The 26,637-nt window shown below is 38.1% G+C and overlaps 1 protein-coding gene across 1 annotated transcript in view; it reads left to right on the top strand.

Annotated features, from left to right (window-relative positions):
- The window catches only part of FBXL13 (F-box and leucine rich repeat protein 13), a 202,393-nt gene that overhangs the window by 130,461 nt on the left and 45,295 nt on the right, over nucleotides 1-26,637 (top strand). Inside the window, exons 13-17 of the mRNA XM_013979811.2 lie at nucleotides 8,052-8,150; nucleotides 8,667-8,784; nucleotides 8,885-9,047; nucleotides 13,663-13,782; nucleotides 14,568-14,694. Coding sequence (XP_013835265.2) covers nucleotides 8,052-8,150; nucleotides 8,667-8,784; nucleotides 8,885-9,047; nucleotides 13,663-13,782; nucleotides 14,568-14,694 — 627 coding nt within the window. The remainder of the gene's footprint in view (nucleotides 1-8,051; nucleotides 8,151-8,666; nucleotides 8,785-8,884; nucleotides 9,048-13,662; nucleotides 13,783-14,567; nucleotides 14,695-26,637) is intronic.

Below are 26,637 nucleotides of genomic sequence, written 5' to 3'. Positions count from 1 at the left end.
GAATGACCTCTCAAGGCCCTTTACCTCTAGATCTTGAATCTTTATTTTTCTGGGCTCACGATCTGCCCAGAAGAAGAGTAACAGGAAAGCTGCTGCTCAAATCACATAATAGATACTGTGCTAATTACCCTATTCTCTCCAGAGTCTCCTAAAATAGGTATTATTATACCCATTTTATAGATAAGAAAATTAAGCATCAGAGAGGTTGAATTGCCTTTTGTTACAAGTGAGAAAGAGGCAGAACCAGACTCAATCCAGCTCTACTGACTCCAAGACCAACATTCTCCCTCCTCCTCTGTTCCCATTCCCCAGATTTATAATCTCAATTCATCTCCCCTGGACTTTTCTCTGGGAGTATTTATGGAGAACTTCTTTAAGCATCCATGGAAGTACAATATAAACTATCTCCTTTTTGCCATATGGGTCACTCCCTCTTTACCTTTTAAGATTTTCCTATTCACCCTAAGGGTGATCTTGTGATCTAAACCCAGTGCTCCCACCGATTTGCCTTTGCACGTGCTTCACCTTCACCTTGGAATCATTGTCAATCTTGTCTGTAGCCAAATTCTGTACTCTTTCCCAGACTTAATTTGTCTTACTCCTAAACTTAGTTCATTCAGCACTAATAGCTGTCTAATACAGAAAGAAGTTTAAAAAACGAAAGAGTATAAAATCATTTCTTTGTGGGAAATAAGACATGCAGAGATTATAGGAAAGTTATAGGCTAAAATAGTTATAGAGAAAGAGAAGGAAGGTAGCAGGATAGGGCTGGAGTCATTGGAACTTGAGGAATAGTTAAGGCTTGATTAGATGAAAAGAGACAGAGGCAGGGAAGGGTAACAAGGTCAGATAAAGAGCAGAGAGGTCCACTGAGTATTGAAGAAGTTGGATGTCTTTCTGGCTGGAGTGACTAGGTTTGAAGAACCCTGGAAGCTGAGATGGAACAGTTGAACTGGATGTTATTGTTGAAGAATGTGACTTAGGAGTACTGGAGTAAGAGTTTGCACATCTGTGTTCTTGCTCTATCAATCTGCAGTCTAGGGAATATCGATCAAGAGACCTGAGCCTCCATTTCTTCATCTCCTGGGCTGCCTCAGACCATGAGACGTCTAAGCCCCTTTGAATAGCCTGCCTCCTCTACTCTTCCCTCCTCCAGGTGTTTTGTAGAGCGTCTTTATGCATAAGTCAGCTAGGAGCTGAGACCTTTCACAGCACAGTATAGTCACATCCACTCTATGAGAACTCTCACGGTGCAGAAAAATATGATTTCTCACGAAGCTACACAAGTTAAATAATAAAAATTGTTATGCAATTTAAATAATAAAATTCAGGCTACATAAGTTAAATAATACTCACGCATATGCATTCAAAATAGAGTTGTTCCCTTACCAATTTCATGATTTTAAGACACTAAAATTCCTTAATTAAATATTTGGAATTAAAACTTTAAGGCTCGAGGGTTTCTGTTTCACTTGAAAATGTGATCTTGGGAAAACAGTAATATCTCAGGGCTTTTGTTTAATTACATCTGATTCAGACAGTGGTGGCAGAAAGGGTGGATGGTCTCAAGATGATCATCTGGATAAAAATGTGGTCAGGCACACTCAGATGACCAGCCAGGAAAAGCCGGCAGGAGCAAACAGCATCAACCATGAGTCTTAGGAAAAGGCAATGCCTAAAATCCTCAAAGAAGCTAATTTTATGTATCAACTTGAATGGGCGATGGGGTGCCTAGTTTTTGGATAAATATTATTCTAGTTTTGTCCAGGAGGGGGTTTCTGGATGAGATCAATCAATATATAAATTGGTAGACTGAGTAAAGCAGATTGCCCTCCCCAATGTGGGTGGGTCTCATCCAATCTGTTGAAGACCTGAATAGAGCAAAAATGCTGAGAAAGGGAAAAAACACAGTCTTTGCCTGTCTTCAAGCTAGGATGTCAGTCTTGACCTGCCTTCAGACTTGGACTCAGATTGGAACAAGACCTTCAGCTCTCTTGGGTCTCCAGCTGACCAACTGTAGATCTTGGGACTTCTTCGCCTCTATTGTTGTATGAACCAATTCCTTATAATAAAACCAGGTATCTATCTATGCATCTATATTCTTGTATCTATCTGTGTATGTGTATGTATGTATGCATCTACCATTAGGATCTGGATCAAAGAGTGAAGGATCAAGGCAGCAGTTCTCTCTTAGAGTCTAGTGGCAAAAGGTTTGTTGTTTCTGTCCTTTCTAAGTGTAGTAATGGAAGCTGATCTTAAAGAGCAATGTAGTTTAATGACTACACTGGAATCAGACTACTTGGATTCTTATCCTGGCTCCACTATTTATGAGCTAGACGACTTGGACACATCACTTAACTGCTCTGGACCTCATTTTTCTCATCTGTAAAATGAGAAAAATGAGGTGTTTGTTAGAATTTTATAGACCAGTATATGAAGATCACCTAAAAGAGCACCTAGGACACAGTAAGTGTTCTTTAAATGGTAGCTATTATAAACTCTCCTGGGCTCACTGAGCTCATCATGGTCTCTCATCTTCTGTACAGCACCCTTTTCATCCAGTCCATGACTAAGGACAGGAGGAAAGAGGAATTCCACAAATGTTTTTCCTGAACTTACCAGGAAGTCTTTGAAGTTATCTAACAGGACACAGGACACTTTTAGGCCAAGTATTACCCAGTGGAATAGCTTTTCAATGAGTTAAAAGGACTGTGTCCTGGAGTAGAGGTTCTAAGTAGATGCCCACTTTGAACATACATTAGATTTCCTCGGGTATATGACTGGGAAGCTACGGTGTGAGAAGGAGGACTGAATTTCCTTCTTCTTTCCTTTTATAATAATTTGCTCCTAATTGCAGAAGAATTATATGCTCATTAAATAAAAAATTTAAAGTTATATAAAAGAAAATAAAAATCATCCACAGTCCTAATATCTAAAGATAAACAGTATTTTAAAATATGTATTTCTAGCTTTTATCTATTTGTTCGTAAGACACATACCTTTATGAAAACAAGATTGAGACTATAATATATACAGTCAAGTCCAAATCCTGATTTTTAAAAACACAATATTATATTGTAAGCATTTTTCTATGTTATTAATTTGAAATCGTAATCTTAATGGACATTTAGCAGTTTCTAATTCTCTTTTATTGTGATTAAATCCTACAATAAAATAACTTCTACATGGATCTTTTTTTCTTATGTAAACAATGTTTTATGAGACTGCAATGAGATCTCATACATGGAAAGCCCTTAGAACAATGCCTGTCTTGGAGTTGCCGTCATGGCACAGAGGATAACAAATCTGACTAGGAACCATGAGGTTGCGGGTTTGATTCCTGGCCTCACTCAGTGGGTTGACGATCAGGCGATGCCGTGAGCTGTGACCCGTGAGCTGTGACGTAGGTCGCAGACAAGGCTCGGATCTGGTGTTGCTATAGCTCTGGTGTAGGCCAGCAGCTACAGCTCCGATTAGACCGCTAGCCTGGGAACCTCCATATGCTGCGGGTGCAGCCTAAAAAAAGGCAAAAAGACGAAAAAAAAAAAAAAAAAAAAAAAAAAAGAACAATGCCTGTCTCATAGAAAATGTTCAATCCTTGTAATTATGATGATAGACTTCTAGTGGGGAATTCCTAGGCGAAAGAGTATAAACATTTTTAAAGTATTTGATGTCTACTGCTTTCCAGACAGGACATCACAATGTCCACTTCTAACTAGCAGCATGTGAGAGGGCCTGCCTCCCACACCCTGACCTAGCTGTTTTTCTCAATCCAATTCTGTAAGCTTTGCAGAAAGAGAATACCATTTCCATTTTCTGGCACCAGGTAAACTGCCAATTTTAGTGTTTGACAGTGTGGTGAGTGATCATATTTTTCTGTGTTTCTGTAGATTTCCTGCTGTGATGTTAGGAGACTTACAAAGGCTCTGAAGTGGAAACTGGATGAAGGCCTCTGAGTTATAAGATGGCATTATGCTTTACCTTTGGGAGATGAGTGCTCTGTACTATGCCCACAGTTAGTCCAGTGCCTACATGCTGTTGCTGAGCACTCTTTCCCCCACTTTCAATGTAAAATAAATATCTAGATTTATTGTCATAGGGGCTGACTCAGTTTAGAAGCTCTAGGTTTCCAGGGTGTACCACACAGGACTCAGTACTAAGGGCCACGCAAGGGCTCAGAGAGCCAGGCTGGTTTGTCCAGTAAATCACCTGAGAATCTTGTTCAAGAGCAGCCTTTGAGTCAGTAGGTGGCAGTTTGAAATTCTGCATTTCTAACAAGCTCCCAGGTTGTGCCAGTGCTGCTGGTCTATGGATCACACTTTGAGTGGCAAGCCTTTATATAATTAACTCTTCCTTTCAAATTATATCATGATGCCAGTTACTCTTCAAAAATATTATTTGCAGTAACTGTATTATATTCCATTATAGGAATCACCATAGTTTGGGTAACCCATTTCTAATTGTGGAAATTTTAGTTTGGTGTCAATTTTTCAATATTATATAACTCTCCAATGAACATTCTTGTATATAAATCTGTGTGCAAGTCTACTTCCTTAGGATAATTCTATCAAGGAAATCCGTGGGCCAAAATAGATACATGTTCAGGCTTTTAGAAACTTATTTCCCAAAAGTTCTTTAGAAAAATTATTCCACACAAAGACACATGTACTCCAATGTTCATTGTAGCACTATTTACAATAGCCAAGACATGGAAACAACCTGAATGTCCATCGACAGAGGAGTGGATCCAGAAGATGTGGTACATATACACAATGGAATATTACTCAGCCATTAAAAAGAACGAAATACCAGCATTTTTTTGTAACACGGATGGACCTAGAAACTATCATGCTAAGTGAAGTCAGCCATACAATGAGACACCAACATCAAATGCTTTCACTGACATGTGGAATCTGAAAAAAGGACAGACTGAACTTCTTTGCAGAACAGATGCTGACTCACAGACATTGAAAAACTTATGGTCTCCAGAGGAGACAGTTTGGGGGGTGGGGGGACGTGCCTGGGCTGTGGGGTGGAAATCCTGTGAAATCAGATTGTTATGATCATTATACAACTACAGATGTGATAAATTCATTTGAATAATAAAAAAAATGGAAAAAAATTTTAAAAAAAGGTTAAAAAAAAAAAAGAAAAAAGTTATCCCAGTGTCTTAGTCCATTCAGGCGGCTTTAGCAAAATACCACAGAGTAGGTTATAAGTAACAGATACTGATTTCTCACAGCTCTGAAGGCTGTTAAGTCCAAGATCAAGGTGCTGGCAGATGCAGTGTCAGGTGAGGGTCCACTTCCCAGTTCACAGACAGAAACTTCTCATTGTAACCTCACATGGTAGAGGGGATGAGGGATCTCTCTGGGGCCTCTTTTATTTTTATTTATTAATTTATTTTGGAGGCACCTGCAGCATGAGGAAGTTCCCACGCCAGGGATTGAATCCGTGTCAACATGGTGCCTCCTTTATAAGGGTACTAATTCTATTTATGAGGGCTCTACCCTCATCACCTAATTACCTCCTAAAGGATCCACCTCCTAATACCATCACCTTAGGGGTTTAGGATTTTAACACATGAATTCTGCAGGGGACAGAAACATTCAGACCATAGCACCAAATATACTGCTGACTGAGAGATTTGCTTCCTGTAGCCCCTCACACTTACATGCTCAGCCCCTACTTTCAAGGGCTTCCCCTGGCTTTTGACTGGGTGCTTACATTGCCAGTGCCTGCTGGACAGCAGAACCTACTCAATAGATACGGTTCTCATAATTCACCCTTATATTCCTCCACTTACGCATGTAAAAATACTCTTGACTGTCCACTCAGTTGATGCTATAGGCACCCTACTGGGAGATGGAGTACAGGAGAGTTCAGCAACTAATCATAAAATTAATTTAATTATAGTTATGATACTTACATGGTGCTATAAGTATATAAGAATCTGGCCTAATCTAAGGATTAGGAACACCTCCTAAGGAAGTGACATTTGAGATGAATTCTGAATGTTCTGAAGATATGGCACTCAAGTTCCCTAAGTTTTGGTTAGTCCTTTTCAAATAGGTGGAGGCCCTAATGACAGAAACTTGGAAGTCACCTTCAGTAAGAAATGGTACACATGAAGTCTCCAAAGTTCTCCCAAAAGGTCCATTGCCTCTGCTGTTATTCATTCTCCCTGTCATGCTATTGCGAAGATGACTCTGTGGGAGAGTTCCCCTGATGTTTCCCATTATTGAATCAAAATATCATCTGATTTCCCATCCATGACCATTTGTTAGGGAATGGAGCCTAAATAAGAGGTTAATTTAAGGTAATTCATTCAGAGGCAAATATATTTGATCTTCACATCAGTCATTATTTTGAATATTCTCTACCACTGCTGCTTCTGTTAATGCAGATAATGAGAGCTGAGAGAAAGAAATCAGTACACAAAGTTACAGTAATCAAAACAGTGTGGTACTGCCATAAGCATGGCCATATAGACTTGAGAATCCAGAAATAAACCTATACTTTTCTGGCTGATTGATTTTCAATGCAGATGCCAAGACCATTCAATGCAGGAAAGAATACTCTCTTCAACAATTGGTGCTGGGCAACTGGATATCGGCATACAAAAAAAAAAAAATGAAGTTTGATCCCTATCTCACACCAAATACAAAAATTAACTGAAAATGGGCCAATGACCTAAATATAGGAGCTAAAATGATAAAACTTAGAAGAAAAAACTGAGGATAAAACTTCATGACCTTGAATTTGGCAATGGATTATTAGCTGTAACATAAAAAGCATAAGCAATAAAAGGAAAAATAACTTTTACTTCATTAAAATTAAAAACTTGTGCATCAAAGAACAGTATTAAAAAAGTGAAAAGACATCTGAAAGAATGGGGAAAATACTTGCAAGTCATATATTTAAGGGTCTAGAATCCAGAATATTTAGAGAATTCATACAACTCAATGAAATGACAAATGACTCAGTCAAAAAATAGTCAAAGGACTTGAACAGACATTTCCCTAAAGAAGACATACAAATGACTAATAAGTACATGAAAAGATGCTCAATGTCATTAGTCACTAGGAAGTTGGAAATCAAAATCACAGTGAGGTACACTTCAAACTCATTAGGAAATATTTTTAAGAAGGAAAATATGGAAAAGTAAACAAGATTTGGCAAAAATGTGGAGGACTTGGAACCCTTGTAGACTGCTGATGGGAACGTAAAATAGTACAGCCCCTGTAGAAAATATTTTTGGTTGTTTCTTCAAAAGTTATATGTAGTATTACCATGTAACTCAGCAATCCTACTCCTATGTATATACCCCAAAGAATTTAAAACTGGTACTCAAACAAATAGATATACATGTATGTTCACATCAGCACTACTCAAAATATCAAAAATACTATGAACAGGTGAATGTATAAACACAATGTAGTATGTCCGTAAAATGGAATATTATTCAGCCATAAAAATAAATAAGGTGCTGATACATACCATATTGTGATGAACCTCAAAAACATTAACCCAAATGAAAGAAACTAGACACAGAAGGCCACATATTATATGATTCCACTTAGATGAAATATTTAGAATAGGTAAATCCATAGAGACAGAATACAGATTAGTTATTGCCAGGGGCTGGGAAAAGGTGAGCATGGGAAGCAACTGCTTAATAGGTACGAGGTTTCCTCTTAGATAAAAGTGTTCTGAAATTAGATAGGAGTTGTGGTTGCACAAAATTATGAATGGTTAAATGACTTTTTAAAGTGACTGATTTTATGTTATATGAATTTTACCTCCATAAAAAATAGAACAAGTTAACTAGACTTTCTGTGGTGATCATTTCACAATACATACATATAATAACTAAAATAAAGAAATCAAGATAAGATTCTTTCCTTTTTTGTCTGCAATATTTTATGGTTTCAATTTTGAAACATATTAGCAAAATCATGATATACCTTTGGTTATTACTATCTGAGGGTTTTAGTAGAGGTCATGCTAATGGGTTTGCCCATCATTTTCACCAACTCTGTACAATTCAGATTTCAGTCCAAGGCTTCAGGAACATTGCCAACAGCTGCAGTGGGATTATGCATCTGACCATCAATGACATGCCAACTCTGACAGACAACTGTGTAAAAGTAAGTAGTTGGAAAGTACATTTTCTTCCCAGTCCCATCAGTAGGCACATTTTCTAGTGGCTTAAATTATTGAAAAATACGAATGAGCTTTTCTTTACATAACAAAAATCAGAAAATTTACACATATACACATTTGAGCATTTGAATCCTTAAGTACCCTAAGAAAATTTGTTTCAGTTAGGATATTTTTGTTTCAATGATATTATAGTCTAAGCATACATTTTAAGTTTAGTTCTACATGTCAGGCTTCTAAATGTAGTGATTTTTTTTCCCAGCATTCCATTTTCTTAAGTTTTCCAATTCTTTTGTAATATGATTTAGTTGATTCCTCTGCATTACTCAAATGTAAGTGTACTAAAATATACTGAAAGAAGATCCCATTTTGTTTGAAATTAGGAAAATTTTATAGTCAATGTGTCTGTTTTTGAAAACATTAAGAGGGGGAAAATGACCTCATTACTTTGCTAAGTTTGTTAGATACACCCCAGTTAATTTAATTACCTTTTCTTTTGAAAGGCTTTAGTTGAAAAATGCCATCGTATTACATCGGTAGTTTTCATCGGTGCACCACATATCTCTGATTATACTTTCAAGGCTCTTTCTACTTGTGACCTCAGAAAAATCCGATTTGAAGGTCTGTGATATTTAAAAGTGGTCTAGCATTAATTTTTACTTTTTCTCTTCTGGCAATTCAAATACAATACTTTTCTGTTTTCTTCTTTTTTTAAAAACAGGAAATAAAAGGATTACTGATGCATGCTTTGAATTTATAGACAAGAATTATCCAAATATCAGCCACATTTACATGGTGGACTGCAAGGGACTAACAGATGGTAGCCTGAAGTCCCTCTCACCTTTAAAGCAGCTAACTGTGTTGAATCTGGCAAACTGTGTAAGGTAATGAGTCATTCAGTCAAGAAACACTGATTATCTAGAATGTTTCAGATTTTCCCTCCAGGCTCATTGGTTAGTAAACACGAAGGCCAGGAGTTCAAGGAGAGGTAAGTGAAGGGGTCTGTTGTAAAGAAAGTGAGGGGCACCCAACTCAGGCTGGTTGTATGGACGTGCATGGGGATTATCAGGGGATGCTCAGGATATGTGGAACACAGCACCTTGTAAGATTAAATGAATTCATTGTAACACTTCTGGGCTATTTTTCCTAGTGAGGGTTCTCACAGTTAGTTCAGAACTTTTCCTGAACTGACTTGCAGACTTTCTTATAAAGAACCAGTCTTATTGAAGGGTTTCTTCTTGAGTACTGGTTAGATTTCTCCTCTGTGTGGATTTGCTCACCAATGAACAGAAGCCAACTTCCTACTAATACCCTTTGTTTAGCTAGGTTACAGTTGGGCTTCTATCCTGATATTCTCAGATGGGCAAGGATCAAATTCTTGCTAAAATTTCTTCCTCAATATATATCTCAGCCTCTTTCCTATATAAATTTCTTATAATATTATAGGGCCAGATGATAACAAAGTATCATTTGATCTACAATGAAATTGGCCAATATTTGGGAAAATATAAGACAGGTTAAGCTAAGCTACACAAAATCTTAACCCATGTTCTATATTATCAAAATGGGGAGGTACCATAGGTGGGGAGGGGAGGTAAACACAGGATTTAAAATGGGAAAAATATGGATTAGGATGAGGCCTCCAGTCAGCAGCTGGGAAGGAACTGAGGCCTCCTGCCAATGGCCATGTGAGTAAACTTGGAAACAGACCTTCCACTTCTCAGGCAAGCCTTTAGGAGACTAAAGCTGCACCTGGCATTTTGATTGCAAGCTCATGAGCAAGATGGCATTATGATGCAAGAACAGCGTTTGTGTGTGTGTATTTGTGTGTGTGTGTGTTTAACAGCTAATCCTATCTGTGCAATAAAGTTGAATTTCACTCATATATTTCACTCAGACTTTTGCAGGTTAACTAATTTTAAAAATAAGTGGAGGTTTTCCAGCAGTATAGTTGACAAAACACTTCAAAGGACTCCTTGCTACAAAAAATTTAGATCCTTGATGAACACATTTTCAATACATTGCTGAGCCCACAAAGAGTGAGAGAAATCTCCAATATCCAATCTAATGATTCTGTACCATCTTCGCAATGAACAGACTCTCTGAGATGAGTAGTGAATAGCAAGCATACATAAAAGGTAGAGCTGCTCTGAGCATAAACATTCATTTCAACATTGCCTTTAAGATTGTCAACTTTAGCTAGACTCAAGATATGGAAGCAGAATCTGAAACTTCGACAGTGTTTGCACTCCTTCAAAGGGGACAAGGTGGTCTCAGGAAGGTAGTACTCAGGCTCCTAGAAAAAGTTAGCTCTAAGCTTTTCTGAAGTAAAGCATCTTCTATTTAGGTCTCCAGGATTCACATTGGTTAAGATCAAATAAAAAGGTACTCACTACTAAAGATCATCAAATGTACAAATACATGACCTGTCATGAAGCAAAATAAATTTGATCTTCCAATAATTCAGATGTTAGAATTATCAGTCACAGAATATTAAGTAAACTATGTATGAACCATTTGAAGAAATAATGGAATCAGAAATCTAAGTCGGCAACAAAATATGATAAAAACAACTAGATTTATTTGAAAACTAACTTTTAGAAAAATATATAGTTATATATAGTAAATATATAGTTATATATATTCATATAACTATACTATAGTTACTGAAATAAAGAAACTCAATGTGTTGCTAATCATCAGATTAGAACTCACTGAAAAGAGAAGCAGAGCTAGAAGATAACTGAAGAAATGACAGCTGAGTAAAAAAATAAAAAGAAAAATGTGGCAAGGAATAACAAATGACAGAGAAGTTTTAATATCAGAGATTTAGATTAGATTTTTAAAATTTATAAGCAATATACCTAAAGCAGGAGGTTAGAGAGTCAAAAAGTATATCTTTTTCTCAAACATACATCAATCCTTTAAAAAATGGATTGTGGGAGTTCCTGTCGTGGCGCAGTGGTTGCGGAATCCGACTAAGAACCATGAGGTTGCGGATTTGGTCCCTGCCCTTGCTCAGTGGGTTGACGATCTGGCGTTGCCGTGAGCTGTGGTGTAGGTTGCAGACGCGGCTTGGATCCCGCGTTGCTGTGGCTCTGGCGTAGGCCAGTTACTGCTCAGATTCGAGCCCTAGCCTGGGAACCTCCATATGCCGCGGGAGCGGCCCAAAGAAATAGCAAAAAGACAAAACAAAACAAAACAAAACAACAAAAAAATGGATTGTGTATGCAGTTTTAAAGCGAGTCCCACAATTTTCAGAGCACTGGTATCAACAAACTATATTCTCTCACTGCAATACAATTAAATTAGGAATCAATAATAAAAAGATAAATTTAAAAACATATATATGATTTTAAAGTGAGAATTCCAGGGCATCAGAATCATCTGAAGAGCTGAATAAAACTACATATGTCCAAGCCCCACTCCAGAGCCACAAAATCTGAATATTTAGGAATGGAACAGTAAGTTGCGTATTTAAAAAAATAATAATAATATGGATGCTTTTGATATACAGCCATGTTTAGGACTAACTGCACTAACTTGGCCTATAAGATCCCCTTCTATTGACATTTATGCCCCAGGATTATCACATAAATTTATATATACATATACATGTAAATATATACATACATACCATACATACACATCTGTATGTGTGTGTGTATTATATATATATGTGTGTGTGTGTGTGTGTTTTCAGCTTATCTTATCCACTCCATTCATTTATATGTATTCTATCTATATTTTATAATATTTCATCTATAAAATGAGGACAATAAAGGCTTTTATTTTCTCAAAATTTTTTGTGAGGATCAAGTACGTTAATTCATGTCATGGGCTTAGAATAGTGTCTGGCACATAATAAGCTCTCAATAAATGCTATGTATTATTTTATTACTGCTTTATAATATGTTTTGATATCTAATAGAATAAGACTCTATTAGTAGTCTTCTTTTAAGTTATTAGATATTTTGTCAATTTATTCTTCCAAGTGAACTTTAGAATAATTTTATCATATTTCAGAAGAAAATCCTATTGAGATGTTAGTTGAAATTGTGTTAAATAGATGAGTTAATTTTGGAAAGATATATAGTTTTATAATACTTATTTGAGTTTTTCTTTAACCCAAAATTATTTATTAAAAATATATTCAGATATCTAAGCAGTTTATGTCTAATTATCATTTTGTTATTAGTTTTATGACATCATGGTATACAAAAATACAGCCTGTACAACTTCTGTCTTTTGGAGTCTTTATTTAGGAGTAAGGCTGGTGGGGAAGTTGATGGTTATATTATTTATCATGTTGAATATACTTAAATATTCTAAGGAACTTACATTAATTACATTACTTAAATTTTCATGCCCTTTTTGGTCAAGAGTCAAGTTTACTGCAAAATTGTATATTAATTATGTTCCTTTTGAATTTCTAAGTATGTTTCCTTTATTTTGTATATATGCTATATTATATGTTGCATGAAAGTTCATGACTAAAATTACCAAAAAACAAAAATCAGACTGGCCTTGTATTTCTCCTCTGTAATGGAAAATATGTTTATAATTGATATTTATTATTGTTGTTATATTACATGCACACACACATATTCAAATTGCTGTATCATTGCATCATTTCACTGTACACAGATGGGAAAGAATATGACCCCAAAATTCTATACACAGACATATTATCTTTGTTGATGATGTTACTTAATCAGTATAAAATTATCCCATTAGTATTGCTCAGTATCTTAACTAGCAGAGTTTTTTAGCTCAGTGTAAAATTGCCACTCTTGTGTAATTTTATTTACATTTGCCTAATACCATTTTGCAATTTTCTTTGTTTGTTGTCATTTTATTATAAATGTATTTCTTGTTGACTACTTATCATTTAGGGAGATCATTTATAAAGCAGGACTTACACAGATGGGGCAGGGAGGGCACTGACGTATAGGTATCTCTGATCAAGGACAGTGTGGTAAGAACTGAGGTCAAGGCCCTCAGAATCAGGTTTTTTTCTGCCTCAGAAAGAAAGGATCTATAGGTAATGTAATAGGATTCCAGATCAAATAAAGTGACTTGTACTCAGTGCAAATTCCTCTAATATTTTGACTGCTAGTCTTGGTTCTCCCTACCCTAAGTTTTAGTCTTTTTCTGTTGTAGGAGATTGCATCAGACACTGTTCAACATGATCACAGTTTAACTCAAAGGAAGAGACCTTGTAGACCCTCTGTTTTATCAATAATTATGCCACCTAAGTAAATGAATAAATGAACAGGGATGGCATTATTATTAATACTTCTCCCATTACTATCATTTATACATTTTCTACTAAAATAAAAGCTATATAATCAAATTTGGTTTTAAAATGCTGACAAAATATCACACTTATATATTACCTTGCTATTTTCAAATGTATTAGTTGTAGTAACTATTAATAGTGTGCTATATACTTATGTATAAAATCACACATATAACTTTGCTTACTCTTTCCTATAGAATTGGTGATATGGGACTAATTCAATTTCTTGATGGCCCTGTGAGCACAAAGATAAGAGAGCTAAATTTAAGTAACTGTATACACTTGGGTGATGCCTCTATGGCGAAGCTATCAGAACGGTATGATAAAACAGTGATACTACTTTACATCATATTACGAATAATTTGTATATTTGCTAATGGGAGAGATCAGAAATAGACTTTTGAAGCCATTTGGAAAACATCAGCGATGCCCTGAAGCTGATCCAATATTCAGTGAACCCAAGCAAGATATTGGAGTCATAGACTGAATTAATCTTTTGATTATATCTAAGATATTTCTTACTAACTAACTTCACCTTAGAGAAAGTTTGAGATAGAATCACTCATGAAGTTATGAAGAGCTATGCCTAGGTAACTTCTCTGTACTTTTCAAGGATATTATCTGTACATAAACCTTTATTTCAGTGTTTCCCAGGGGCTACGCTGGTGGAAACACTGGTGGGTTTATACTTGATCCTCTTTACTTGTCAAAGGTCTTGTGTATACTAAATGGTTAAATCCAATTCTTGTAGCAAACTTGTAAAGGATAAATGAGAAATTTAACTTTGAACTTTTAGTGGTCATTTATCATGATATCTACACCACAGTTCTTGTAAATATGTATGAATGTAACATTTTTTCTTATTAGAAATTGCAACAGGAGACAAAATCAAAGATTTATGTCATGTAATAATCCACCTCTTCTCCATCCAACTTTGTAATGTCAAATTATTTCCACTTTTAAGCTTGCTTTTATGACAAAAAAAAAAGGAAAACCCTTGTTTCAATAGTATTTGCTCTCCCCAGTAGTTTTTATACGAAGAAATTGCTACTGACAGTATGACTAAAAGCTAAAATTAATTCTTAATGATACTTTCTTTCAGCTGTTCTAATTTAAACTACTTGAGTTTACGAAATTGTGAACATTTGACTGACCTAGCAATTGAATATATTGTAAACATCTTTTCTTTGGTATCAGTAGATCTCTCCGGGACAGATATCTCCAATGAGGTAAAAAAAAAAAAAAAAAAAAATTCAAACAGTTCAATGACTTCTATTTTTATCTATAATATAATCATTTTCCATTTTGTAAACAATGGAGAAAACAATATTTTTATTTCTTTAATTATTGGCTTATAAAGGGCAAGTTTGGGAATATTGTTTCTGTAATAGTGATAGACAAGGTTATTTTAAAATCAATAGCCTTATTTCTGTTTTAAAAAACGGTAAAATACAGTATTTTTTATTTAAGGAAAGTCCTTTTCAGATCAGAGTGTTACATGATCTGAAATTTGTTTCAGTAATAGACAATTGGTCATTGTGGAGATAATATTTTAGATGGGCATAAGTATATTTTTCTTGTGAACTGCACATTCTATAAGACTACCTGAACGACTTAAGATCTAAGTTTTTAGTTCAAAATTGAAAACTAGAAATGGCCTCTTCAAATCTACAAAAGGATACATTTTAAGAAATATTTCCTGCAAGCTGCTGTTGCTTTTCATCAGAATAGAATCCAGGTCACACCCATCCTATTATTCCAGCACTGCCCCAATTAACAATTAAAGTGGAGATAAACCCAGAGATTTGTAATGTTTCTGAAAGACTTTAATGGCCTGCAGATAAGGAATGTACTTGTTTCTCTTGAAAATTAGAGCATTGGGAGGGAGGGATAGAAGAAGGCAAGAGACTGAGGAACTGTCTCCCATCTGCTTGCTAAATCCTCATCTCTCAAGCTCATCAGATTTCACGTGTCTCTGAGGCTTTACAGACAAGCATAGGAACATTTCCCCTCCAGTGCATCCTTTAAAATGACCTATTTCTGTTTCTCACCGCATTATTGATATTCGTATTAGATGTTCATCCTTCCCCACACATTCAGTGGGTTCTTTTTTAAGTAAAGAACTGTGTCTGTTCATTGGTCCAAGTTCTTTCCTTTCTTCATCTAAGAGTGAATTTAGATTCAGCCTCCATTCTGCTAGGTGGTCTCCTCTCCCCTTTCTTGGAGTGTCATCTAAGTGTATGTAGTATGAGAGTGGGAGGTGGGAGAAGTCACACGTAGTCAACTCATTATGGTGGAACCAAGTCTAATCTTCTCAATGCTGTCTTTTGTCCAATCCTGATGTGTCTGCCCTATCCCAGCTCCAAGGCCCTCTCAAGGCTTCAGGCTCCTTTGTCATATGTGCCTTGCTCTGGGCCCCTCTGGGTCATCCTGGTTCGTAGGAGTCTGTGAGGCCTTCTTAAGCCCATAGTCCTAGACATCCCCCATAGACAGTTCCTTCCTTTTACATCTGGGTATTTTTTTTTTTCCCACTGTACAGCAAGGGGATCAAGTTATCCTTACATGCATACATTACAATTACATTTTTTCCCCACCCTTTGTTCTGTTGCAATATGAGTATTTAGACATAGTTCTCAATGCTATTCAGCAGGATCTCCTTGTAAATCTATTCTAAGTTGTATCTGATAAGCCCAAGCTCCCAATCCCTCCCACTCCCTCTCCCTCCCATCAGGCAGCCACAAGTGAAATTAGAGCAAAAATAAACCCATGGGACCTAATCAAACTGAGAAGCTTTTGCACAGCAAAGGAAACCCAAAAGAAAACAGAAAGACAACTTTCAGAATGGGAGAAAATAGTTTCAAATGATGCAACGGACAAGGGCTTCATCTCTAGAATATATAAGCAACTTATACAACTCAACAGCAAAAAAGCCAATCAACCAATGGAAAAATGGGCAAAAGACCTGAATAGATTGTTCTCCAAGGAAGATATACAGATGGCCAGCAAACACATGAGAAAATGCTCAACATCGCTGATTATAAGAGAAATGCAAATCAGAACTACCTTGAGACACCACCTCACACCAGTCAGAATGGCCATCATTAATAAATCCACAAATAACAAGTGCTGGAGGGGCTATGGAGAAAAGGGAACCCTCCTGCACTGTTGGTGGGAATGGAAACTGGTACAGCCACTATGGAGAACAGTTTGGAGATACCTTAGAAATCTATACATAGAACTTCCATATGACCCCGCAATCCCACTCTTGGGCATCTATCCGGACAAAACTCTACTTAAAAGAGACACATGCACCCGCATGTTCATTGCAGCACTGTTCACAATAGCCAGGACATGGAAACAACCTAAATGTCCATCGACAGATGATTGGATTCGGAAGAAGTGGTATATATACGCAATGGAATACTACTCAGTCATAAAAAAAAAGAATGACATCATGCCATTTGCAGCAACATGGATGGAACTAGAGAATCTCATCCTGAATGAAATTAGCCAGAAAGACAAAGACAAATACCATATGATATCACTTATAACTGGAATCTAATATCCAGCACAAATGAACATCTCCACAGAAAAGAAAATCATGGACTTGGAGAAAAGACTTGTGGCTACATCTGGGTATTTTTGCTCCCAGAGCCACGCTTCATCCTTCTCACTCTCCTGCAGAGTGGCTCACTCATATCAGCTAGAATCCAGCTGTATTTGGTGCTTGTGAGGCATTTGTGAACAATGGGAGGGTCAGAAGAAGGGAGAGGTCAGGGTTTTCGTCCACCTTTCCTTGAATCATTATCATCAGCTACATTTCTATTGTGATCTACTCCCTTTAGTCAGCATGGCTGTGGTTCCAGCTTCCCTGTGACCTTGGACTCTGGGCTCTTCCTGTTGTTCTTCCAGCATAAGGATGGTGGTAGCTTCCTGCTGCTGCTAATCTCTAGATTTTGCCATTATTTCATTAGGCTCCTCAGTTCTCTAACACCTGTGTAGTCAATTCTCTTTCATAATTAAACTTCCTCAGATTTGAACAGAGTTGTTTTTGTTTTCCTCATTAGACCTTAGCTGATAGAATGATAAGCATAGGAACACTCTGATGCCATGTTGCTCTTGCAACCATACCAGGGCAAGGCAGAATGAGTTCTCATGTCTTCCCCAAACCTATCAGAAGGTTCTAACTTTCTCCCTAGCTGACTAGAATCCAGAGAGGTCTAGAACACAGCCCTGCATCCCAGCCAGCAGCTCATTCTTTTGCCACCTCTGCCTCTCCCTTCCCCCACTTCTTCCCCCACAATCCCTTCCTTCCCCCTCCTCCTTTCTCTCTTCTCTTCTCCTTCCCCCTCTGCTCCTCTCCATTCTTCTCTTCTTTGTTCCCTTTTTCTCTTTTCTCTTGGAATGTATTCTTTATCTAATCTGGGGGTGTGGTGTGTGGAAGAAATGTCCCAACTGATTACATGGTTTAAAAAATGTCATGCTCCAAGTCTTTCAGGGTATAGAATCTTAAGCTTACAAGTCTAGTGTTTTTCTCCTGTGTTATTCTATAAAAACCCTTCCCTGACACATAGAATTAGAATGCCCAGCTGTTGTCTGAAAGATCACAGGGTAACAAGAGGGATCAAAGCGCATTATAAAACACATCAAAATATAATTTTCCTATAAGCTTGGAGTGTCTGGTGAACATTTGTTAAATTAATGAAGTGAGGCTTAGATGCTCTATTGTAGTTTTTAGCATTTGGAAAAAAAACTTTTTATTTTAAAGATCATATATTAAAATTTTATCAACCCAGGATAAATTAAAAATTTAGGAATATAGCCTCAAGTCCTCTCCACCCTTTTTATTTTCCTGTAAAGAATATACATGATCTGAGAGAGCTACAAATGGGCCCTTCTGGAGAAGAAAGCTAGTTGTTTTCTGCTAAAAGACTGAAAAATAAGTGTTTTAGAGATTATTGTTTTCTTCCTCCAAGCCAGTTACAGTCTTGTATCAAAGGCAAATGATTGACAGTACAATGCTACAGCAGCTGTGGAAGCTAACCTCAAACAGTCAAATTAAAATGAGTCAGCCCAGATGTCAACTTGGGCAGCTAAACACCAGCCTGGAGAGTAGGTCTGATGAAGTGCAAATATGATTACAGACTTAACATTCAGGATTTAAACTCTGAAATGTTACAGATACTCACCAGAGATCAAATGTGGTCATGTATACCTTTGGGGGGGGGGGGAGAAACAAACCAGTTATTATGTTCACTCTCAATTCTTTTCAATAGCGCTTTTTAAGAATCACACTACTTATTTAGTTAACTAATATTTATTCTGATTACATTGTGCTTGGTGCTGGGGATACTGGAATGAATAAAACAGACATGGCCCCTCCTTCTAGCCCTTACATTCTAGTGGAAGACAGATGTGAGATGAATGGTTACAAAGTGTGCTGGGTGTGGGAGACAGAAGGGAAACTTAACCTGGCTCAGAGAGTCAGGGAAGAACTTCTTTTCCAAGAGAAAGAGAAGGGGTATGTGGTGAACAGTCTGCACAAAGGTAAAGATGTTAAAATATATGGCGGCATGAAGGCACTCTGCACAGCTGGGTATGGCTGGATTGTGAGAGTGGTGAGAGATGATGTTTGAGAGATAGGCAGGGGCCAGGTCATGAGGGACGCAGAAGCCACAGTGAGGAATTTGTGCTCTGCCTTGTTGGCAATAGGACATTTTGGTATTGTCAGTTAGACTAACATAGTCAGATTGACTATTTTTTATGGCCATGCTCACAGAAGTTCCATGCCAGGGAATGAGCCCATGCCACAGCAGCCACCCAAGCTGCTGTAGTGACAATGCTGGATCCTGACCCGCTATGCCACAAGGGAACCCCCCAGACTGACATTTTGAAAAGATCGTTCTATCTAATTATAAAGCAGGAATCCAGGTGAAGAGTTATGAGGGTCTGTATTAGGGCCAGAACCAGGGAGATGGTAGTAGGTCTGGAGCAGCAGATGTGAGAGAAATTTAGGAGAAAGGATCAACGGGAGCTAGAGGTAGACTGTATGGGGTAAGAAAGAGAGGGAATCAAGGATGGCGCTATATTTTTGGCCTGGGTATCTATGCAAATGGTGACGTCCCTTTCTGAGCTGTGTTCCTTTAGAGTGGGAGGAGCAGGCTTGCTATAGGTTGGGAAAATAGGCATGTTTACTTTGCAACAACTGCAAGACAGCTTTATAGAGATGTAGAAGAGCTCTGGAAATAAGTAGGGAAACTGTTGAAATTTATTCCTCAGAAGCAGAAGAGCTCTTTAGGGTTGCAGTGGGTAATGGGGCATTATGTTCTGAAACCATGAATACTACTTATGAGGAAATTCATCAGCAAAGGCAAAACTATAGATATATAGAAATCTTGAAAGATGTTTAATTGAGAGAGCTAATTTTAATGGGGACAGCAAAGAGGAGAACAAAATTATTTCAAACTTCATACATTTCTTATATGGCTGTATTGTCCTCAGCCATTCCTTTTGTTGAAAATTTTGACTGATATATCATGTCACCCATGAATAAAAGCAATTTAGGAAGTTATCTAATAAGCATATTTTACAGAAAGAGGAAATAACATCAAATTTCTTCTAATAGAAAGAGGATGGAAGTGAAGTAAATAGCTTACTAATGTGGTGGTTTAAGGTATCTTTAAAAATCTTTAATTTTCTATAGCTTTTTTCTTAATTTCTAATTTTCTGGGATGTTACTCATTCCCTTCTTATGCCAGAGGATTGTCTGAGTAGGAGGTTATATCTCCATGTATGTGGGAGAATGTTTTCCACTAAGTTAGGAGAATGATCATTGCTGAAGACCACAGGATCCACAGTTAGGGCAGTTCAATCTGTTACTTCAGTTGCCTTAGTCACTGCCATACTTGTTGTTTAAAGGAAAAATGAGTCAGAGTAATATTCCAGACACTATGCTCAGACAGTGGTTTAAGAAGACTCTTTCATTTGCCTGATTTTCAAAACTGTTCACTATGAGTACTAGCTCCCGAGTGCCTGTGGTGTCAGTAGCCTCCTGGAGTCCCCACACTAGAATGTGAGATCCATGAGGCTGAGACTTTGTTTTATTCACTGCTGTTTTCCCAGAACCTCAGCAGTAGAAAACACTTGATAAATACTCATTAAATTAAGGAAGAGGAGTTCCCGTCGTGGCGCAGTGGTTAACAAATCCGACTGGGAACCATGAGGTTGTGGATTCGGTCCCTGCCCTTGCTCAGTGGGTTGACGATCCGGCGTTGCCGTGAGCTGTGGTGTAGGTTGCAGATGCAGCTCGGATCCCTCGTTGCTGTGGCTCTGGCGTAGGCCAGTGGCTGTAGCTCTGATTCGAGCCCTAGCCTGGGAACCTCCATATGCCGCGGGAGCAGCCCAAAGAAATAGCAAAAAGACAAAAATTAATTAATTAATTAAGGAAGAAAGGCTGATCTCTAGAGATAATAAATGTGGATAAGATCTGTCCCCTGCAACCCAATCTGAAGGGCAAGTGTGGCTAATTTCAATATGGCACAGCAGGTGTGGTGACAGAGGAAGCAGTGAAAACGATCAATTAACAGCCTGTCTAACACAGAAGCATGCAACCGCATGCTTGTTCAGGACACTTTAGGTAGCTTAGTACTACTAGGGATCCACTATGAAAAGGAGATGTGGAGTTCCCGTCATGGCACAGCAGAAATGAATCTGACTAGGAACCAAAAGGTTTCAGGTTTGATCCCTGGCCTTGCTAAGTGGGTTAAGGATCTGGCATTGCCGTGGCTGTGGTGTAGGCCAGCAGCTACAGTTCCAATTCGACCCCTAGCCTGGGAATCTCCATATGCCACAGATGTGGCCCTAAAAAGGCAAAAAAAAAAAAAAAAAAGAAAAAAAAAGAAAAAAAAAAGAAAGAAAGAAAGAAAAGAAAAAGAAAAAAAAAAAAAAAAGAAAAGGAGATGTCACTGAGGGAATATCATGCTATTCCGAGGAGCTTGGACTTAAGTCAATGGATGAAGGCGCACTTAGAAGGGCAGTCACAGTCATGGCCAGCCTCCCATTTTAGATTATTTGGGTTTTTTTCTCTGGGGGACAGACTAGAGAGGAGACTAGTGGGATTTAAATTTTTAGTAGTTAAAGAAAGAGATGTGCATTTCTTGAACTAGGTCAGAGACTAGAATTAGTGTGGAAAGAACATATTCAAGAGTACTTAAGAAGTAAAAACTGAAGGAACTTGGTGACTGATTAGATGCAGAAAATAAGGACCTGAGGGTGAGTAGGAGGATAAGAGTGACTCCAAATATCTGATTTGGGGTGGATGGAGAGCCTATCTCAAAAAAGGTTAGGTAATGTAAGAAAAGTAACAGGTGTTGAGGGAAAGGTGATTTCAGTTTTATTAAACTGAGTTAGAGTGTGTAGGATATACAGGAAAATGCTTGAGAGAGAGACAGATCCTGAAGGGAGATTCAGGTTTAGGACTCATTAGCATAGAGGTGTGAATGTGCCCAGGATCCTCAGAGACAGTGTGGGGAGTAATGAGAAATGCACCAAGGAAGAACACAACAGAATACCCATATTTAACGAGTGAAGAAGATGAATCCATGAAGGAGACTAAAGATAGAAGGTGAAAAGTTTGAAGAGAACCAGGTGAGTGTAGTCCTGTAATGTTGAAGGAATAACCAACAATGTCTAATAAAACAGAAATAGGAGTTCCTGCTGTGGCACAGTGGGTTAAGAATCTGACTGCAGTGGCTCAGGTTGTTGCAGAGGCATGGGTTTGATCCCCAGCCTGGCACAGTGTGTTAAAGGATCCTGCACTGCAGCAGCTGCAGCATAGGTCACAGCTGCAGCTTGGATTCAATCCCTGGCCCCAGAACTTCCATTCGCCATGGGTGCAGCCATAAAAATAAAAAAATTAAAAAAAAAAAACCACCAATGAACCCCAGAAATATAATCAGAGAAAGACCAAAATTTGAAAGAACATTTGCCTTTAATTAAGCAGATCCCTGCCTACCCCTCCAATATCATCTCATGTTCCTTCGCATCTCATTCCCTACCCTCCAGCCCCACTGCCACTTTTCAGCTCCTCCAACAAGCCAAATTCCTTCTACCTAAGGACATTTATACATGTTGTACCTTCTGCCTGGGATACTCCTCCTTTTATTTATGTGCTTGGGAGACTCCTCTTTCTATTCCTATCCTGAGCAAGTAACCACTGAGCTTCCCAACAACAGCTACAGCATATTGACACAAGCTAACAATGCCTTTTAAGATATTATGGATGTAATTTATCTATGGTGAACATTAGTCATCCTATCCATAATTATCAGAAAATCACTCTCAGCCCAGGTCATTTCAAGGCAATATCAATAGGTTTTATTTTATTGATGTTTTCTTTCTTTAAGAAAACATAAATTACACAGTGAGGTTAATGTCTCTAGATTTTTTTTTTTTTTAGGTCCACACCCACGGCATATAGAGGCTCCCAGGCCAGGGGTCTAATCAGAGCTACAGCTGCCAGCCTGTGCCACAGCCACAGCAATGCCAGATCCAACCTGCGTCTGTGACCTACACCATAGCTCATGGCAACGCCGGATTCTTAACCCACTGAGCAGGGATCAAACATGCAACCTCATGGTTCCTAGTCAGATTCGCTTCTGCTGCGCCATGACAGGAACTCCTCTAAAGGTTTTTCTAAATAACCAGACACTCTTTATTTCCTAATGTACTGTGTCTTATCTCTGCCACATTACAGCATAGCTCCCTAGAGGGGTGTTGTCCTTGTAGATGGCCTCATAGTAATAGTGGCTCCTGAATTATTGGTAGCACCCAAATTACTTTCAAATCGAATTGCAAAAAATAAGCATAATCTTAATTGAATATTGGCATGTGGTTTCCACGTTAATTTTAATTGGATATGCTATGTCATTTCATTTCAGATATTTCTAGCCCCTGTCCCCCATCAAAATCTCTAAGACTAAATAATACACTAGAATAGAAAGAAGCCAGTATGAGACTTTTGCAATAACTGGTGTAGTCAATATCTTTTATACATGTCCCTCTGCCTCCTCTATATCCTTGCTGCCACTGACATAGTTCAAGCACTAGTTCTCCTTACTAACCTCTCTTACCTTAAGTATCACTGTCCTCAAATCTGTTCTCCATTCTGCTGTGGTGTGATCCTCCAGCATGCAGCTCTGAGCCTATCGTGCTTGCTCAGACTTCTTCAGGAGTTCCACACAGCTTTCAATATAAAGTCTAAACAATCTAGTGTGGAGGACCAAGCTCTTCCTTAACTGGTCCCTGCCTATGTCTGCAGCCTCACTTCCAGCTGACTCCCACTTTTCCTCTTTAGCTCCAGAGACACAGAACTGACTTTGTTACAGCTCCTCAAACATATCATGCTCTCCTTACCTTCCCATTTCTGTGAGTTATTCTCTCTATCTGGAACACCCTTTCTTCTTATCCACTTAGTAAGTTTTTGCTCATTCCTCAAGTTTCAACTCTATGAAGCCCTCCTGGAATTCCTGGGCAGGCGTAGGATCTCCCTGCCTTGTGCTGCCACTGTTCTTTATAATGCCTCCAATAAAGCAGTCAACTCATAGTTTAATACATTTTCCCACACCTGTCTCCTTACAACATTGTAAACTTCTTGAGGGCAGAGACTAGATCATCCTACCTTTGGGATGCTCAGCATAATGCCTAGATCATCCTACCTTTGGGATGCTCAGCATAATGCCTAGATCATCCTACCTTTGGGATGCTCAGCATAATGCCTAGTACATAAGAGGCATGTAAAATATTTGATCAGTCAGTGAGTGAATGAGGGATTGAATGGATCAGGTACTATTTCATTCTTCTCAACCAAACACTTAAGTTTTTTAAAATTCCACATTTTCTTACTTATGCTCTGAGCTGGAGTGGGAATGATTACAGCTGCATGTCTTAATCTGAAGATACACTTTCAAGAGACCACCCATCTGCATGGAAAACACACACAAAGCCTTAGGTTCAGTGCAGGATAACCTCTAAAGCAGGAAGCACATTAAATCACTTGGGATTTAAGAAACAGAAAGAATGGGAGTTAAAAGGGAGCAGAGTAATTCAGGGACAAATGGATTGGCCTTGGATTTTTTAAAAAACCACATAACAAGTCTGCCCTATGGTGCTTTTTCATATGGAGCAGGAACTTTTCTTAGTCCATTCCAGGCCCTTCTTCCCAGCCAGTGTCCTTATAGGAATCTGCTGGTCCCATCACTAGCAACAGTAGTTTTTCTCATGGAGGTTATAGTCAATTGCCTCCCGTTTCCAGCAAAATGCCCATTAAACACATGGCGAAAAGAAGTGACCAACTTAAACCTGTCACTTCTCTCAAGGAGAATCTTTGGTGACATAACTTTCCTCCCAACCTTAGTCAGGAAGGAGGCAAGTCATCTCAAGGTGAATTGCTCTATTTCCAGATGACAGTGATGCGTATTTTCCTTCCCTCCAAAAATATACACAGGACCTATTTCTAAAGGCAGCCTTCTTTTAGACTTGTAGATAGTAAATTAGGTTGGAAAGGTTGACATATTTTAAAAAGAAATATGACTGCACAATTCATACTAAAAATCAAGTAATTAGAAATAAATAAAAATAATTGAGAAGAAGAAAAGGTAAGTTATTCTTATAAAATTGAATCGCTAACCAGAGCATAAAAGGGGAGATCACTTGTGAGGTTAATATACATTTTCAGGGACATTACCCAAGATGGCATTATCAGTGATTTTAGACAGAGGATGTGTAAATTGAGATAAAACATATTTCCAAGTAAAAGTTGTGTTCTTTATTCCTAAAAGAATGTGGTAGGCAGCATCAAACAGAGGGAATTTTTCAGAGAGAGACATATTAAATATAAACACTGATTCCCACAATTACAAAGGGAAATAGATTCTATCCAAGAACTCTGAGAGTATGCCAGAAAGATAAAATTTGGTCCATAAAAAGATAATTTTATAAATAGACTACTCATTCATTCACAAATAATTATTCATCGTCAAACGCTAAGCAAGCTCTAGGCGTACTAAATTCACAGACACAGTCCTGATCTCAAGGTACAACCTAGTGGCAAAACAATGATGACAAGAGTAACAACATTAAATGGTTAAAAGTTACTAAAACCATGAGTTTAGAGCATGGCTTCACATCCTTGCTGCTATCAACACATCACGAGATCTCAGGCAAGTTACTTAACCTCTCTGTGCCTCCATTTCTCTCTGTTTAAAACAATGATTATATTACATTCCTATAGTATAGTGAGGATTTGCAAACTGCTTAACATAAGTGTCTGGCACTTGGTAAGCACTCAGTACATCTTAGCAATAATTTATTAGCATTTTGGCATGATGAGGGATATTTGCTCTTATGAAGATATGTCACTGCGATAAAGCATGGATGAGTTGGAGACTGAGTGCTTTTGTCTCTGTGGAGGAGTCAGGAGATGCTCTGCAGCTTCTGAGATGCAGCTGAGAACTTCGGTAGGTGTTTGTGAGGTAAAGATGAGAAGGGCATTCTCAGTGAATGAAGAAGCAGGGGGAAGGCATGGAGACATGAGAGAGGTTTACGTGTAGGGGGATCCACAGGTGACTTTGTACTGTCAGAGCCTGGCCTGGGAAGATAGAGGGTGTAGCAGGAGATAAAGCTGGAGAAAGAGGTGGAGGGTAGAATGTGAATAGGCTCTGGTACCTCCCAGAGTGATTCAGACTGTGCTATATGCAATGGGAGCCACTGAAGAACTCTGAGTAGGACTTGTATAGATTTGTGTACAGAAATATAATAGTATGGAAGATCTATTTAAGAACAGGTGAACTATTGCAAAGACAGCCAGAAATAATGAGGTTTTGATCATGGTGGCAGAAGAGACATGTAAGAGAGAGATTTAGGAGGTAGGGCTTGGTGACTGACTGGCTTGATACGGGGAGCAGCAGGGACAGGAGGAAACATAGATCCTGTCCAGGTTTTTATTTGGTCAGTTGTGGACATGGTGGTACCATTAACCAGGAAAAGAACCTAAGAGATAGATTAGGACTTGGAGACAAGATTCCATTTCAACCTGTGTCATTCCAGTACCAGGACACATCTCTCCAGACTAAGAACCCATTTGGTCCTGGGTGACAACAAGAAGACAGATACCC

This window comes from Sus scrofa, chromosome 9 (genome assembly GCF_000003025.6).
Source record: "Sus scrofa isolate TJ Tabasco breed Duroc chromosome 9, Sscrofa11.1, whole genome shotgun sequence".
Taxonomy (NCBI): Eukaryota; Metazoa; Chordata; class Mammalia; order Artiodactyla; family Suidae; genus Sus; species Sus scrofa.
The sequence above is the reverse complement of the archived record's forward strand: the minus strand, read 5'-3'. Positions and strand labels throughout refer to the sequence as shown.